General features: G+C 61.3%; 2 protein-coding genes across 3 annotated transcripts in view; both read left to right on the top strand.

The window, feature by feature from the left end:
• CLTCL1 (clathrin heavy chain like 1) overlaps positions 1-2,793 on the top strand; it is a 42,557-nt gene extending 39,764 nt beyond the window's left edge. Inside the window, 2 exon segments of the mRNA XM_075996828.1 lie at positions 1,436-1,510; positions 2,238-2,793. Of these exon segments, the coding sequence (XP_075852943.1) occupies positions 1,436-1,510; positions 2,238-2,249 (87 nt within the window). The 3' untranslated portion in view covers positions 2,250-2,793.
• A 559-nt stretch (positions 2,794-3,352) lies between these two features.
• On the top strand, positions 3,353-6,452 carry SLC25A1 (solute carrier family 25 member 1). 2 transcript variants are annotated; one of them, XM_012776603.2, is made up of 9 exons: positions 3,357-3,576; positions 3,882-3,989; positions 4,063-4,162; positions 4,243-4,381; positions 4,855-4,939; positions 5,082-5,186; positions 5,334-5,449; positions 5,528-5,601; positions 5,776-6,452. In XM_012776603.2, the coding sequence occupies exons 1-9, from the start codon at positions 3,483-3,485 to the stop codon at positions 5,888-5,890; spliced, it is 936 nt and encodes a 311-aa protein (XP_012632057.1). In that variant the 5' UTR covers positions 3,357-3,482; the 3' UTR covers positions 5,891-6,452. The 2 variants fall into 2 exon arrangements, with proteins under 2 accessions (XP_075852896.1, XP_012632057.1); XM_075996781.1 differs by lacking the exon at positions 5,528-5,601 and having other exon boundaries at positions 3,353-3,576.
• Positions 6,453-17,171: the final 10,719 nt, after the last annotated feature.

Raw genomic sequence — 17,171 nt, 5'->3', positions numbered from 1 at the left:
AGGCCTGTAGTCCCAGCTACTCAGGAGGCTGAGGCAGGAGGATCACTTGAGCCCAGGAGTTTGAGGTTGCTGTGAGCCAGGCTGATGCCACGGCACTCACTCTAGCCTGGGCAACAAAGCGAGACTCTGTCTTATAAAAAAAAGAAAAGAAAGATGAATGCGGCTTGAATCTCTTCCTGACAGTGGAGGCCCAGCTATTAACATAAGAGGAAGTCATGCCCACCCAGACCTCAGAGGTATCACTGCTGCAGGGGTTGGACTACTGAGGACCCCCAAGGACCTGGGGGAGCACATTCCCTCTCTGTGGTGGATGATGAGTTCATTCCGGCAACCATTGTCACCGTGGCAGCACTGTGGCTGCACAGACAACTCAGGGTTGTCATTAGAGGACACTGCTTCTTGGCCTGGGGTTCCCAGACCCCTCTACTGCCCCTGCTGCCCACCTGTGCCTGCCAGGGCCAGACAAGGTGCCTGTTATGGGGAGAGGGTCAGGGAGAGCAGGGGGTCATCCCTCTGAGATGCCCCCATGTCACTCTGCTAGTGGAGGGTATAGGCTCCGCTCAGAACTCGGCCGTGGGTGTCACCAAGCTGGAGGCAGAAAGGACAGACTGTGGGGCCAGCATGCCAGTCGGCCTCCTTCCTTCCCTTTCAGCCCTGGACTGGGGCAGCTGGGAGCTGGCAGGGGCCTCACCCGATTGCCCCAGGGCCAAGCTCACAGCAGGCACATTCTTTCTTCTTGCTCAGCACTTGTTTGAGGGGATCCTAGAAACACAGTTGTCACTGCCCCCACCAACACAGTGCCATGCCTCTGCCAGCCCCCAGTACCACCTCACTCTCTTTCCTGCCCAGCCTGTGAGCTCGGGCAGGAGCAGCTCTGAGCTGGGGCGGTGCCTGGTCAAGCCTCAGGGAAGAGTAAGGAGGCAGCTAGTCCTCAAATGCCTCTCAGGGGAAGTGTCATAGGTGCCAGGTGACTTGTCTCCTGAGGACCACATGATCTCTCTACTGGCTAAGAGGGGCGGGCAGCCCAGTCGGGCTGTTCCCTGCACACTGCCCCAACCCTGCAGGTCTGTAGGCAGTGTGTCCCTGTGTCTGGAGGAGGAGCTGGCCCCATGAGCCAGGACACACTCATGGTCTGCAGCTACCGCTGCTGTAGTACACCTGGGGGCCAGATGCCCGCTGGGAAGCTGCTGGGCTGGAACAGCACCTGGGCTCCACCAGACGCTCCATACAACCCAGCTACAGAGGCCTCATCAAGGCCTCCCTGCATTCAAAATGTGCTTGGGGTGTGGAGCCGGCCACTCCGTGCCTGCCCATGTGCATATCCCTGGCTCCAACTCTCCTGGGGTCCCCGTATCCGGACCTTCTACTCCATGTTCACCCAGAGACCTGAACCCTGCTGTCAGGTGGGTGCTCACATGCCCTCGCCCCCTTGCAGGTGGACAAACTGAATGCCTCGGAGAGTCTGCGTATGCAAGAGGCACATGTGGCAGAGCCCGCCCCCTCATGTTTGGTAGGTGGCATCTGTTGTGCCCAGTTCCCTGGAGAGGAGAGTGGAGGTGGTTCACATTGCCCTTCTTTAGCTGGGCTTCAGATGGGGATGGGAACGGATGGGACGGGGCTGGAACCCCAGTGGCTGCCAGATATGGAGGCGGTGTATGTCCAAGAATGTTGGCACAGCCACTGTCTTCCCTGCCTTGAGGGCACCTGCATTCTGAAAAGGGTGCCTGCCCAGCTGAGAGCTGCCACTGTGTCCTGCCCTATCTGGCTGCCCCAAGTGGCAAGGCTGCTTCTGGCGTGTGCTGGGGGAGGGGCTTTGTGCCTGAGAGCCTGCCCTAGAAGGCCTGGCTGTCAAGTGGACTGGAGAGGCAATGGGTGCTGGGAAGGCTGCGGGGCTGACATGGGCCTGAGGGGTGGTATGAGCACGCAGCATGCCAGCTGGTCTCAGTTCCCCTGAGTGTGCCCACCCATCATTAATGCCAATCTGGTCTTTCTAGATTTTGATGGGCATGAGTGAGACCCAGCCGAATGAGCTAAGTGTCCTGTTTGGGGACTAGCTTACCCTCTAGCCTGGCCCCACACCAGCAATACCCACACTCCTTGCCTCCAGCTGCCTCAGCCTCCTGGTGCTCAGGGCTGGTCCTGCAGACCCTGCTCCTGGGGCCCCTGGCTACTCAGGCAGCCAGGGGAGGACCAGGTGGGCAGCAGGAGCCCTGCTCACTGTGTGTCTCTGTCTGCAGGCCAAGAGCTGATGCTGACAGCTGGCCCTGCCCCTGCTGGCTCCCCTGCGGATACACTGCTGCCCCTGCCTTCACCCAGATCCTGTGTACGGCTTCAGTGTGTAGTGGGCACTGTGTCTCCAAGAAGCCTGTCACTCTTGGGCACAGAGGACCCCAGTGGGAGGCAGGGACACCCGGACATTATTTATTTTTGCTAAAGCCCAATGATGGCAGCTTCTGAGTCATCCTGGAGCCTGGGGAGGCCAGGGGAGACCCCCATCCCCCAGGGTAGACACTGACTGCCCAAGACTAGCTCCAGACTCCAGCAGGGAGGTGTACCTCTGCCTCTCTGCCCTCTGGCTGGAGCCAGGCGTCACTAGGGAGGTTCTTCTCAAGGATTCCCTGTCGCTTGGGGGATAGGGCACCCTCCCTTCACCCCACACTGGCTAGAAGTGCTTCTTCCAGGCGACTTCGGAGACACAACATGAATACGTCCTGTATGGAGGTGCCAGAGCTCCTAACACGGCCCTGAGCCTCCTGCTGATGATGAATATTACAGTCAGTTTATCAAGGCGAAGCTTCTCTGCTTGGTGCTTGTGTGGGTAGGAGGGACAAGGGCCGATTTCACAGCCCTGCAGCCTGCTAAAGATTCCCTGGGACCTCTTTGCGGGTGGGGACCCGTGTCTGCCCAGGGAAGCTGCCTGGGAGAATACGCCGGGTTGTATTTGGAGTCCTCCCGAGCTCTAAATCCGGGAGAGGGGCAGAGGTGGGACTGCACAGCCCCGCGGAGTGTCGGAACACCAGACCCTGGTACCGGGGGGGACGGGGCTGGCCGCACGTGTCTAGGGGTGGGTATACCCCTCTCGCCTCCGGACTCCCCAAAGTCCTGCCTTTCTCTGCAGACGCGCAGACTGCGAGGCCCGCTCGTTCCCGCGCGGGTGTCCGCCCAGGCCCAGGCGCGCTATAGTCTCTTGCACCTTGACCCGCAGCTCCGCCCCCTCCCCGCCGGTCTAGGTTTTCGGGGACTCCGCCTCGGCCATTGGCTGCTCCCCGGGCCCCGCCTCGGCGCGCCCCGCCCCAGCCTCAGTTTCCCGGCCGGCACAGGGCGGGCCGGGGGCGGGGCCCGGCTCGGACCACGCGGGGCGGAGCCCGGGAGCCGACACGGCCGCCCCGCCCCCGGGACATAACCGGCCACGGTGCACTGAGCGCCCAGCGCTGCAGGCTCGGACCCGAGGCTCCCACCGGGCGCGCCGCCTCCCGCCCGCCATGGCCGCGCCACGCGCCCCCCGCGCCCTAGCGGCCGCCGCGCCCGCGTCCGGGAAGGCCAAGCTGACGCACCCGGGGAAGGCGATCCTGGCAGGTGGGCCCCGGCGGGACGCGGGCCTCGACCCTGCGACCCCCGGCGCTTCCGGGTGGGCCCGGGACGCCGAGGCCCCGCCCCACTTCCGGGTTGGGCTGGGGGCGTGGGGGATGGGGGCGCGGCCCTGTCCCCGGTCCAGCGTGCAGGGGTCGCCCCGCTTGTCGCGCGGGGACGGCGGGGTGGGGGCGCGGGCCGGCCGGGCCCGGGCGAGCGGCGCCGGCGCGGCTGGGCCTCCGGGCGAAGTCCGGGCGGGGGAGGGGCGGGCTGCGCGGCGGGGTCTCAGCCCCCGGTGCCGGTGCCCGCAGGCGGCCTGGCGGGCGGCATCGAGATCTGCATTACGTTCCCCACCGAGTACGTGAAGACGCAGCTGCAGCTGGACGAGCGCTCGCACCCGCCGCGGTACCGGGGCATCGGTGAGCCGGGCGGGCGCGGGGCGGCCGGCGGGCGGGCGGGCGGGCGCGCGGGTCCTGACCGCCCCTCCCCTAGGGGACTGCGTGCGGCAGACGGTCCGCGGCCACGGAGTCCTGGGCCTGTACCGCGGCCTCAGCTCCCTGCTCTACGGCTCCATCCCCAAGGCGGCCGTCAGGTGAGGCCCGCGGGTGGCCGCGGGGGTCGGGGGGGCTCCCGGCGGCGGCGCGGCTCTTCTCACCCGCCTCCGGCCCCCAGGTTCGGAATGTTCGAGTTCCTCAGCAACCACATGCGGGACGCCCAGGGACGGCTGGACAGCACGCGCGGGCTGCTGTGTGGCCTGGGGGCCGGCGTGGCGGAAGCAGTGGTGGTCGTGTGCCCCATGGAGACCATCAAGGTGGGGAAGGCCCCTGCGAGGAGACAGGCATCGGGGTGCAGGGGTGGTGGGTGGGGTGGTCCTGTGCCCCACGGAGACCGGCAAGGTGAGGAGGGAGGGGGTACCGCAGGGGCCCTGCTGGGGGCCGGGGGCCTGGCAGGAGGGTCCTCCCACGGAGACTCACTACTGTGAAGGCAAAGGGGTGATAACACTAAGGTCTTTAGGAAATATTATTATCAACAGAAAACATAAAATAACAAGCTTGCTGTCAAAACCGTGAAAGATAGCAGCAAACAGAATGGTAGACACTCTTTACCAGGTGGCCTTTGGGCCCTTGTGTTTTGGGGCCCATCTGCGTTGGTGTCCCAGGGCAGCCTTGGGCAACGCTGCTTCCCAGATAGCCTGGCATGGTAGGCTCTGGGCCTACTAGCTAGGGGCCAGGTGTGCCCTTCAGGGGCTGGCTGGGAGCTACCACCTTTGCTTCCCTCTCTCAGGTGAAGTTCATCCATGACCAGACTTCTGCCAACCCCAAGTACAGAGGATTCTTCCATGGGGTTAGGGAGATAGTACGGGAACAAGGTGAGTTACTCGGCCTTCCTTGTCAGGATCAGGGGCCTTGGCCAGGCTGGAGGGGCCAGCACTTCCCCTTCCTGCCTTGGCGCCCCCATCCCAGCTGGGGCCTGGGCAACATCGCTGTGACCCCATACTTGCCTGCCCCCAGGGCTGAAGGGGACATACCAGGGCCTCACAGCCACCGTGCTGAAACAGGGCTCCAACCAGGCCATCCGCTTCTTCGTCATGACCTCCCTGCGCAACTGGTATCAAGGTACGTCTGCGCTCTGGGCTCCACCTCCAGACACTCCAGGATGTGGGGCCCCCTCCTCAGGCCTGGTCCAGGCTCTGCCCCAGCCTACAATGCCCCGTTCCCCTTTATCCTCCAGCACCCTCTGACCACACCCCCACCCCTATCCAGGGGACAACCCGGACAAGCCCATGAACCCCCTCCTCACTGGAGTCTTCGGAGCTGTGGCAGGCGCAGCCAGCGTCTTCGGGAACACTCCTCTGGATGTGATCAAGACCCGCATGCAGGTGGGATGGGGCCAGGCATGGGTAGGGGAGCTTGGGCCGCAGCTGACTGCTGAGCTCTGGCCTGCTGGTGTCCTGCAGGGCCTGGAGGCACATAAATACCGAAACACGTGGGACTGTGGCCTGCAGATCCTGAGGAATGAGGGTCTCATGGCGTGAGTGGGGGAGGGGCAGGGCTACTGTCCCCTCTTCGGACCCTCCCTTGCTGACCTAGCCTGCCCCAGGCATTCCCTTTAGCCTTCGTTATCTCCCCTCCTATATCTGGGTCACCTTTTTCAGGGATCCTGCCCTTACCTGCCTTGCTCACCTCCCGTGCCTCCCCCACCCAGGTTCTACAAGGGCACCGTCCCCCGTCTGGGCCGGGTCTGCCTGGACGTGGCCATCGTGTTCATCATTTACGACGAGGTGGTGAAGCTGCTGAACAAGGTGTGGAAGACAGACTGAGCCTGTGGGCACTCGTGGGGCCTGCCCAGGGCCTGCAGAACAGCCCCACGCCCCGGCTCATGTGACTCCAGTGCAGTAGTGCCAAAAGGCCCTCCCATGTCCCTCAAGTCCATGTGCCCTGTAGTGCCATGACTCCCCCGTGGTCTGTGTGTGAAACTACCACCGTGTCCACATGTCTGGCAAGGCTGGGCATCCCTCTGCCTGTGAATCTGTGCCCACTTGTCCATGTGCTTCCTCGTGACCCCTGTGCCTGTGTTTCGTGTTCTGTGTCATGTGACACTGTGCCCCTCGTCCCGGGGTGCCCATATGGCCTGGACCCGCGGCCCTGTAGCCATGGCCCAGACCCAGCCCGGTGCCTTCCACCCTGCCCCAGCCTACCACAGCTGCCTCCGGGCCTTGGCCTGGCTTCACCGCATTCCAGGGGCTGCATGCCCCCCCCCACCCCGCTTCTCCCGCCATTGGCCTTAACTGGCCCTCGGGCCCTCCCTCCGCCCGGGACAGGGTGGCACCCGCCACTCTCAGGACCACCCTGCCAAGGCAGAATAAACCGGATCCTGTTGCAGCCTCGTGCCCCTGCATCTGTCCCTGCGTGGGCCCATCTGTGGGTGGGCAGGGGTGGCTGTACCTCTGCAGACCAGTTCACCCCTCACCTGAGGACACTGCAGGCAGGGCACAGGGAGAGCCCAGTGTCCACCTGGGCCAGGGCAGCTGGGGCCACAGTGTTGGTTCCCTGAGAGGCCCAGCACCAGGCCAAGAAGGATCTGGGCTATGTCCCGGCCTTCCCTGTGGCCTGCAGGTCCCGCAGGGTCGGTTAAATGGTGTGTTCACGAGGTGTCCGGGTGGCCTGGCAGGCAGCATGAGTGGCAGAGGGGATGGTGGGGCCCAGGAAACAGCACTCCTGGGATGCCTGCCTGCCCACCCCTCATGTCGGGGAAGGCCTAGGGAAAGGTCGGGGTGCAGGCCCTCCTGTGGCAGTCTGTGAAGTGGGCTGCTTGTGGGAAGGAGGCCCAGGGAAATAATCCAGGTGGGGGGTGCCCAGCTTGTGCCCTGAGGCTCTAGGCCGGGCCTTTCCTCACTCCACCCAGGCTGCTGCTGGCTGGCCTGTCTGGCCAAGACCTTGGGGACCTCTGGGCACCTCACCCTACAGTCCTTGAACTTCAGAGAGTGTTTCTTTGGCCAGAGGCCATGGAGCTCTGAGCCTACAGGTCTCTATGACCTAGGCCCATCCTCCACGGTCCAGGAGCCAAGTGGAGGACACCGTTGGACAGGACAGGGTCAATGGGTGCTCCCGGATGTGTGTGGGCAGGAGGTAGCTTCCTGTCCCAGTGCCTTGGTGGGGGAAAAGTCATGCAAGTGTTTGGCTCAGGCTAGGGAACAACCTCTTGCCAGCCAGAACTCCACAGAGGCAGGTCCTGTCCCTGGGACTCTCCTTTGTGGAGGCGCCTTGGTGACCATGTGGCACAGCCCCCCCCCCCCCCGGAGTCCAGGCTGTGTGTGCGTTGGAGGCAGAGCCTGGCATGCAGATCTGACAGCCACTTGGGCTTGCGGGTGCAAAGGGAATGCAAAGTTTTGAAGGCTCCGTGGGGAGAGCCTGGGGGCTGGTCACCACTCACAGCCTGCCTGTGTGACAAGTTGGCTCTGTGCTCACAGAATTCCCAGTCTTTGCTGCAACAGGAGAGAAAGGGCCCAGGCAACAACCTCCCACCCCTGCCCCCTATACACGCACACAGGACACACAGTTGCTGGGGCTGAAGACACGCCAAGAAGCTCCCTGTCCCCCAAGCCCAGGCCACTGGCTCTGGACCTCAGCAGCTTTGCAGTGGGGTGAGAGTAGGTAATGGGCAACGCTCATGCCAGCCTCCTCATGCCAGCCTCCGTGCTGAAGCGGCACTCTGGCCCCTGGGCCTGCCCTCCAGGCCTCAGCATCTGTGGGCAATGGGGGGGCAGGCAGGGCAGAGCGTGCAGCTCTCCTGTCGCTGTGCGACCTTGGGCAAATCACCTCACCTTGATTTCCTATTCTGAGAAGCAAGGTGACAAGAGAACCTCCTTCAAGTTACGAGGGTGAAAGGAAGTGCTCCTGTAGGGGCTCGGGACGATGCTTGGTGTGCAGTGAGCCCTGGCAGACAGCTTTTCTCCTGGGTCGCAGGAGGTTGCCTCCAGGCTCCCCAGGCTCCAGGCAGTTCGTGGAACAGGCAAAGCCTAGCGGGGACCCCATGCCTGCACATACTGAGACACCAGCTACTCACTGACTACACACCTGCACCTGAGTCCTGTCCTTGTCCCTCTCCACAGGGAGGCTGGGACTGAGGCTGCACTGGCTGAGTGAAGGGTATGAGGTGGCATGGGTCTACATCCTCCCTGGGGCCTGTCCCCAGGAGCATTCTAGCTCCTATCCCTCTTCCCCCAGAAGGGGCAGGATCCCCTTACCTACAGACATCAGGGAGCCCAGCCAGAAATGCTGACTGAGCTGGGTCTGAGTGCTTTGGGGCCAAAGCATGGAGAAGCCCCCACCCTGATAGAACCACACAGTAGGCTGCTGCACACATGGGGAAATAGGCAGCCTCAACTCTCTGAGCTGAAACATGAGGGGAGGGGGGTGTGTGCAAGAAAGATCTCAGGCACCTCAGGGCTGCAGGGAAGTGAGCAGGTGACAGCAGCTTGAGAGGCACACAGGGCCTAGAGGGAGCCAAGTTGCATTTAACCAAGATTTTCGAATGCAGCAGCGAGGAGGCCAATGGCAGGGGACCAGCACAGACCAGGGTCACTGGGGCTGGAACCTTTTCCTGCTCCTGTAGTAATGAGAGCAAAGGGGCAAAGAGAGATGGGCGGGGCCCTGAGCAGAGGCTGAACACGTAGGGTGTAGCCCTGTGCTCCACCTCTCCCCAGCAACCAGGATGCTTGGCCAGTGCTAGGGAGAACCCCCGGAGGTGGCTGGTATGCACATCAGAGGGGTGTGTGGGGACTCCAGATCACCATGTTCTGCTCATAGCCGGAGCCTTGGTGCTCAGCCAAAGTCACAGCCAGCCTCCACCATCTGGCACAGTCTCAAGCCTCTGATCCTCATGGACTGTGCCCAAAGGAGACAATGGCTTCAGAGACAAGAGCAAGGCAGCAGAAGGTAAGGTGGTGACCATACCTGGGGCAGGGCTTGGCCAACTTCCAGCCCTGCCCTCACTGCTGTGGGGCTGAGGACAGGTGTCCTAACCCCTCTAGGCAAGGCCTCCAGGCAGCTGCCCTTCACCACCCCCAAACTCCTTGAAGCTCCCCTTACTCTGCACAGGCAGGCACCCCTGGGTTTTCCCACGTCCCCAAATAGGTGATGAATGACAATCAGAGCTTTACTACCCAAAAAAGCCAGTCACTCCTGACAAATAGGTCTGTCTCCTTTCAGCCAACAAAGAGAATTCTGGTTTGGGGGTTGTGTCCCTCTCCACACAGCAAGCACAATCTTGGTTGAGGATGTAGAAGTAGTATTTTCCTTGCTTTTTATTTGGTCTTAGGTAACAGAATAAGGATGTCCCTCAAGATCTGGGAACAGGGACAGAAACACAGGCACAGTGGAGAAATGGCTGGAAAAGACAATGGCAGGACCACGGAGGACACTCAGGTTCATGGATAAACATAGCGAGGCCAAAAATGTGGGTGACCCACAGAAAATATGGTGGCCCTGTAGCTCCCCTCCTCCCATGCCCACCTGGCAAATATCCCTGAGAGCAGCCTCCCCTCTGCTCTGGTTGGGCCAGGTCCTGACTCCCGACTCTCCCTAAAGCAGCCTTTATCACAAATTGTTGTCACATTTGTCTCCTCGGCCTGGCTACACCTACCCCCACCCACTGAATCCTCCATTGGCTGGGCGTGATCTGGAAGGCCCCACTTGGCCACAGGGTGTCATCTCCTTAAATGACCTCATGGGTTGCACCATCTCACCCCTCTGCTTCCTAGTTCTGCTCAAGTCAGGGCCTGTGGCTCATGAACTCTGAGCACTGCGCAAGCCCTGGCTGGCAGGGGGGCGGTTTCCGGGTGCTGACCAGGCTGGACCAGCCTGCCAGTTGGCCTGAGGGGCCCTGCACAGGCTGACCGCTCACGGACAGCCTGGGAAGGGGAAGGAGCCCCTTCCCCATAGGCCCTGGCCAGTCACCCTCCCTCATGCCAGGGAGACTCCCCCATGGCCATAAAGGAGAGAAAGTAAATACGGTGCCCACGGTGAACTAAAATAAAATTTTAAGGCTCACCCCCACCCCACCGGCTGACTGAATGGACCTCCTGGTGGCCAAAGGAATATCCTAAAACTAAATTGTCGGGCAGGAGAAGGGAGGTCAGACAGACCTTATCATGCCCCTCTCCCTTCTTGGAGACATCCAAGGCCTAAGGTATGCCTTAGGTCAGACAGACCTCATCATGCCCCTCTCCCTTCTTAGAGACATCCAAGGCCTAAAGGTATGCAAGATCCAGCAGGTCCTCAATTTACACAACAAATCTGTGTCCCAGGGTTTATCTCTGATAACAGCTCCTTATGTTGAAACACTTCCAAGCCATGACATGACAAAGCTTCATGTCTTTAACCAATTACAAGCCAAAGAATCTTTAAACCTACCTATAACCTGTAAGTGCCCACTTCAGGTGTCCCACCCCTTTGGGCCAAACCAATGTATGCCTCCCACGTATTGATTTATGATTTTACCTGTAACCCCTGTCTCCCTGAAATGTATAAAAACCAAACTGTAACCCAGCCACGAGGAGTCCACTTGCCCAAGGCCTCTTGGCAGTGGCTCCGGGTCATGGTCCTCAGATTTGGCTCAGAATAAATCTCTTTAAACTTATTTTACAGAGTTTGGCTTTTTTCTGTTGACACCGCAATCGTCATCCGAGGGCTTATCCTGCGGGTGGACCCGGTCACGGGGAAGGAGCTGTGCCCACCAGGGCCAGAGGAAGGTCGCTTCCGGTGAGGGAGGGGCGGGGTCGTGGCCGCACACCACCAGGACCTCCCTCAGCATCCGGCCACGGAGGTCCGGAGACTGGGGTCCGTGGGCGCGGGAGGCCCCGAGAGGCTTCTCGATGTCCATTTCTGAATGAGAAATCAGATCTTCTCGCCCTCGGGGAAGGGAGATCGAGGCAGGTGACGTCCCCGGAGCCAGGTCTGGCTCCCAGAGGGCCCGGGCGGCGCGCGCTGACGGCGTCACGAGGATGCGCCAGCAGCGCTGCGCGCGCATGCGCTCTGCTGGGGCAGCGGCGTGGGCGCCCAGCTGCCAGGAACGCCCCAGCCGTGGGGAGCGTGGCAGTCTGTCAGGATCGGGCTGCCTGGGGCGCTCGCGGTCACTGCCACCAACGTCGGTCGTCGGATCTCACCGTCCTCACCTGCACCTCTCGTCACTCGGCGGGCTCCGCCACCCTCGTTCCCCCTCCCCGCACGCCCGTGTGGACGCCGGAGGCCGCCAAGGGCCCTCCTGGCGCCAGGGGAGGGAACGGCCTCCCGCTGCCCGCCCGGAGATGCTGCGTGTCGCGGGGCGGCCTCCTCCCGCGCAGCCTGCCCTCCGCCGCATCTGCAGGCCCTGCTCGCCCGCGTGCGGGAAGGGGCCTGTACGCCTTCCCCAGCGGCCCTCGCCTGGCTGTCTCCCGAGTGCTCGGACCCGGACGGCAGGGCCTGCCCCGCGGCCCACCCCGTGGCCCCTCCACAGGGCCTGGGCTGGAGAATCGCTGGCCTCTGCCCAATGAAGGAAGGAAGGTCTATGACGGTGTCTCCCCAGCCTCCCCGTGTTTTTTTGCTCCTACCAGCCGTGGGAAAGGAGATGGAGCCAGGGGGTGGGGACCAACGGGGTCCACTGCTTTCGCCTCTACTCTGCCCCGCCCCGTCCTGCCCCCTGGCCAGCTCCAGTCCAGACACGTGTTGCTGCCCACGGGCTCGTGGAAGGCACAGTGGCCCTGCCACATGCCAACGGAGGAGGGGGCCTGTCGGCAGCAACACAGGAGGAGGGGTGGGATTGGGTTGTGTCCCCACGGCAGGCAGCAGGGAGCGCAGGCCACATCAGTGGACACTGGCTTATCCTGCCCCTGCCCTTGCTTTTCTCAGCCAGCCCCATTTCTCAGATAGGAACACTAGGGACCAAGGTAGACCTAGGCCTACACAGCTCTACCGTCCTGCGCCTAGCCAGAGGGGGGCTGAAGATGGCGGGGTGGGCGAGGCAGCAGGTGGCATCACATCAGCATGTCAGTGAGTCGGTCAACAAACTCCTCTCAGGGGTCTGCACCCTGCAAGGGATCCCAAGGGTTAGGGTTAGAGTCTGCAAGCGGTGGCTCCTTGTTGCTTTCTGCCCCATGCCACACGTGGAGGGCTGTGTGCCTTGGGAGCAGCCAAGCTCGGCAGGTAGGGTGACACCCAGGGGCGCGGGGCGGAGCGTCCTTCCTTGAGCCGGGACAGGAGGGGCGGGGCGCGGCTGGCTCCCTGGTGGCCCGTGAAGACCCGCAGGGGCCCAGCCCCACGCACAATCGGGCCCGTTGGCGCGACCCACCAAGCTCCGCCGCTCTCCTTCTCGAGCTCAGAACACGCCTTGGCTGGGGGAGGCGGGTACAACTGGGGAAACTGAGACCTGCGGGCGGCGAGCCCCGCGGTCTCTCCGAGCCGGGCGTCTGCAGCCGGCGCGTTCGCTGCTGACAATTGCGCGGCCAAAGCAGATTAACCCGGGTGTTAATCCCCCCTAATGGCTTCAGAATCCCCGGCGCGAGGACTAAGCCGGCCCGCGGCCCGGCCCTCCCGGCGGCTCCAGCCCGCGGCCGCCCGATGCTATCTCGGCCCTGCCCGGCCGCGGCCGCTAATCCCCGGCGCTCGCTTTCTCCTCGGCCGCCCGCGACCGGCCGATCGGCGTTTGATTGCGGCCGCCATCGAGGGCCCCTTTGTGCGATCGGCCCCAAATCCCCTAATGCCAAGATAAAGGCGGCATTAGCCGGCGTTTGCTGCCGAGAAAGGCGCCGGGATGAAAGAAAGCAATCAGGGGATACTGAGGCCTGGGCGGCGCGGGGAGGGCGTGCGGGGAGTCCTGGGCCCGGCGGCCCCCACCCGGCCAGCCTCCGCGCTCGGGCGGCGCCGCCACCCCGCACCCCCTCCGGCGCCCGGCTGCCCTTTGGCTGTGGAAGCCCCGGGCTCGGACGCGGAGGGACCGCCGCCCCCGCGCAGCTCCGCACCGGCGCTCTCGCCCCTGCCTGTCCCAACGCGGCCGTCTGTGGGGGCACATCCCAGGAGCCCTTCCTCCCCGTTCCCCCCAGCCCCAAAGGACCCCTGGAGACCTTGGCTCCCCTATCCGGCCCGCCCTTTTGGCACCCACCAGCTGGAAATAGCTCCATCCGGTCCGGGAAAGAAGTGATGGTGCCAGGGGCCACTGGGATTGACCGGGGAGGGGTGGGGAGCAGGCGGGCCCAGCAGGGAAGGTCCCTTTGCAGAGGCCTGGGGAGCCCTCGAGATGGGACTGCAGGAGCCAGGCTGGCTGCCAGCCCCTCTGTCCATGGAGCTGCCCCTCGGGCCTGCGCATCTGAGCTGAGGGGAGAGGCCGGGTGGGGCAGGGGGGAGGCGGCAGAGTCCAGGGCATCGGAAGCAGGGGAGTGTCGGGATGGGGTTGGTGTTTGTCAGGAGCCTGCAGGCTCTCTGGGGAGACTCACTCTGGGGAGGGCTAGGAGAGAAAAGTGGCTGCGAGTGGGTTCAGAAGCCACTGTGGGGGTGCAGGTGGCAGGCACCCATGACTGGCGCTAAGATGGGGCCAGTGCAGCTGGACGGGCATGGGCGATGACCCGTGAGATCCGAGCATGGTGGGGGGTGTCAAGCATGGCATCAAGCATTTGCCAGGACATGCAGGTGGGTGAGTGGGTGTTCACCTGGGTGGACCAGTGAGTATTTACCGACGTGAACAGGAGCCTAGATGTGTGCTTACCCAGGCAGGTAGGTGGGAAGGTGGACCACATACACAGGGACAGTGGGCGGGTGTGCACCAGTGGCTCCTCCAGATCCTCTTGAGCGGTTGGGGCGCTGCTGCCCCAGCTGAGTATTGGCTCCTGGTGGCTCATGGCACCCCCAGGTCTTGAAGAATTGTCCTGGGTGATGGGAGCCACGCACACAGCAGCCCTCCAAGCCCAGGGGCAGAACCATGACAATGACTGCCATGGGCCCATCCCTGCTTTGCCACAAGGTGGTTCAAACCTGTGAAGGGCTCTGTGCCTGCCCCAGCCTGTCCACGTGAAGTGACACGGAAATGCCTTTAACCAAGGTGGCACCCTACCCCATCCTGCCCTGCCCAGGGTGACCAGCCATGTCCATTTCCCCAGGACCAAGGAATTATTTCCTGGGAAGCAGAACTTTCGGTGCTAAAACTGGGAGATTCCCAGGCAAACCAGGGTGGCGAGTCCCCTGCATGTCTGTCGTGTCCCCAGAGGGGGCTGTTGGAGCCCTAACCCCCAGTACCTGTGAATGTGAACTTATTTGGAAATAGGGTCTTTTTTTTTTTGAGACAGAGTCTCACTCTGTTGCCTGGGCTAGAGTGAGTGCCGTGGTGTCAGCCTAGCTCACAGCAACCTCAAACTCCTGGGCTCAAGCGATCCTCCTGCCTCAGCCTCCCAGGTAGCTGGGACTTCAGGCATGCGCCACCATGCCTGGCTAATTTTTTTCTATATATTTTAGTTGGTCAATTAATTTCTTTCTATTTTTCGTAGAGACGGGGTCTCTCTCTTGCTCAGGCTTGTTTTGAACTCCTGACCTTGAGCAATCCGCCCGCCTCGGCCTCCCAGAGTGCTAGGATGACAGGCGTGAGCCACCGCGCCTGGTCTAGAAATAGGGTCTTTGCTGATGTCATTAAGAGGCAAATTAAGATGAGATCTTACTGGAGTAGGGTAGGTCCTTAATCCAACATGCCAATGTCCTTATAAGAAAAGAAGGACACAGAGAGGAAACCGCCACGGTAAGCCATAGGGACAGATGGGCATTTGTAAGCCAGAAAGCCAAGGATGTCCAGAAATGCCAGAAGCTGAGAGACAGGCACAGGTCAGACTCTCCCCTCACACCTTCAGAGAGAGAGCACAGCCCTGGTGACACCTTGCTCTCGACTCCTGGCCTCTGGCACTGCAAGAGAATACACTTCTGACACTGGAAGCCGCCTGGTGTGTGGTCCTGTGTTACAGTACCCATGGGAACTTAATACAGATTCCACCACTCTTCTCCTAACAGCACATACTCAAAAATAGGTCATTCAGGCTGGGTGCGGTGGCTGACGCTTGTAATCCTAGCACTCTGGGAGGCCGAGGCGGGCGGATCCCTCAAAGTCAGGAGTTTGAAACCAGCCTGAGCAAGAGGGAGACCCCGTCTCTACTATAAATAGAAAGAAATTAATTGGCCAAAAATACATAGAAAAAATTAGCTGGGCATGGTGGTGCATGCCTGAAGTCCCAGCTACTCAGGAGGCTGAGGCAGGAGGATCGCCTGAGCCCAGGAGTTTGAGGTTGCTGTGAGCTAGGCTGATGCCACGGCACTCACTCTAGCCTGGGCAACAGAGTGAGACTCTGTCTCAAAAAAAAAAAAAAAAAAAAAAAAAAAAAGGTCATTCGAACAAGAATCGTCACACCAGGCTTTCCTTCTAGGGAACTTGGCCTGAACAGTTGGTCCCAGGAGTGGGTGGTCCTAGGAAGCTGACTCCAAAGATGGCACCTGGAAGTTGGCTCCCTAGCTGGCAGGTGGCAGTGAGGACCCACCTGGCAGTCCGTGGTGTTCGTTGGCTTGTAGTGCCAAGGTGGCAGGTAGAGAATCGATAGCTCCCAGCCTGGGTTGCAGTGTGACAGCAAAGACTGTCACCTGGGAGACCTCTGGTGGCATGAGGCAGTGGCTGGTGCTATGGCCCTGGCACTGGAGAGGGAGGGAGGACACAGGGACTCCAAAGCCCTGGGACCAAGAGGCTGCTGCTCAGCACTGTTGATTCCTTGAGGGAGAGAGCGTGACAGGTTCCGATCGTTTTCACCCCTAGTGTGAAGCAGGCATGAGTGTCAGAGCCCACCAGGCACACGCAGAGACCCGGCCAGCAGAGCCAGGGCCCGACGCTGAAGCAGTGAGGCCCTGCCATATGGGCTGGGGGATCTGGGTGCACGCCCTTGAGCACTCCGAATCCCCCAGACACTCTGGGCCTGCAGAGTGGCCACTCACTCTCCGTGGGGAGGGACGCTGGCCCTGCCTCCGGAGAAAACTGTGCCCAGACGTCCAGTGAGGCAGGCGCCTGCAAGATGATCAGCCCCACCTCCCTGCTGGCCAACCCCAGCGCGGGCGCCTCTCCGCACTGCCGCCGCAGCGAGCAGGAAAGCCGAGCAGTGCAGGAGGCGGGACAGCAGCCCTCGAGGGTCAGTGGAGCAAGGGAGTGGGCTGCAAAGGAGGGTGAGGACAAGCTGATAAGCAGACAAGCAGATAAGGGTGCTCTCCCTGTGACTCAGGAGGTTGCTGTGATATGACAGCCCCTGGAACCTTGGACAAAGTCATGGCCTGCAGCCAACAAAATGGAGACACACATGAAGGAAGAGATCGGAACACTAAGAGAAGATGGCAGAGAAGATTGGGTTTACTATTTGAAAAGCCTCAGGACAGCCTAGACACTCATTTATCAAGGTGACAAAAAGCACACCAGTGGCAGCTGTCCTCTGTAGGCCAGGCGGGAGATGCTGTTACTGAGCTGGCTCTCTCGTGGGGAGGGGGTGCCAGGATCCCAGCGGTGCAGATGCCAGGTGGCAGCACTTAACAGTCAGGAGTGAGGTGGGAGTCAATGTCACCCCGATTGCAAAGTGGAGTAGGGGCTGAAGATGGCCACAGCATTTTGGAGGTGGCTTAACAAATCTGGTGTGTTCTTGGCCGGATGCAGTATGCAGTGGCGCACACCTGCAGTCCTAGCACTCGGGCGGCTGAGGCGGGAAGATCGCTTAAGCCCGGGAGTTTGAGGTTGCTGTGAGCTCTCAAAAACAAACAAATAACTAAATAATAACATGATGTCCTTAGCAACTTAGGTAAGCCTCAAGAAATATTGAGTGGGTTAGAAGAGTTCTGCTTCTGGTAGTGGTGGGGTCACTTGTATTGGACCAATCCTCCTATGGGTAAGAATGATAAACTCTGGATAAGATTGTTTTTTAATTTATCTTGAGACAGGGACTCTTGCCTGAGCTAGAGTGCAGTGGCATTATCGTAGCTCACTGCAACCTCCTAAGTAGCTGGTACTATAGGCATGCACCACCAAGCCCAGCTAATTTTTTGTTTCTATATTTAGTTGCCCAGCTA

The sequence above is a fragment of the Microcebus murinus genome, chromosome 22, assembly GCF_040939455.1.
Source record: "Microcebus murinus isolate Inina chromosome 22, M.murinus_Inina_mat1.0, whole genome shotgun sequence".
Taxonomy (NCBI): domain Eukaryota; kingdom Metazoa; phylum Chordata; class Mammalia; order Primates; family Cheirogaleidae; genus Microcebus; species Microcebus murinus.
This window is presented reverse-complemented; position numbering and strand designations above follow the sequence as displayed.

Coding starts and splice junctions, on each gene's coding strand:
- SLC25A1 (XM_012776603.2), top strand. CDS start 3,483: ATGGCCGCGCCACGCGCCCCCCGCGCCCTAGCGGCCGCCGCGCCCGCG. Junction 3,577..3,881: donor GGGGAAGGCGATCCTGGCAG/GTGGGCCCCGGC, acceptor CGGTGCCCGCAG/GCGGCCTGGCGGGCGGCATC. Junction 3,990..4,062: donor GCCGCGGTACCGGGGCATCG/GTGAGCCGGGCG, acceptor CCCCTCCCCTAG/GGGACTGCGTGCGGCAGACG.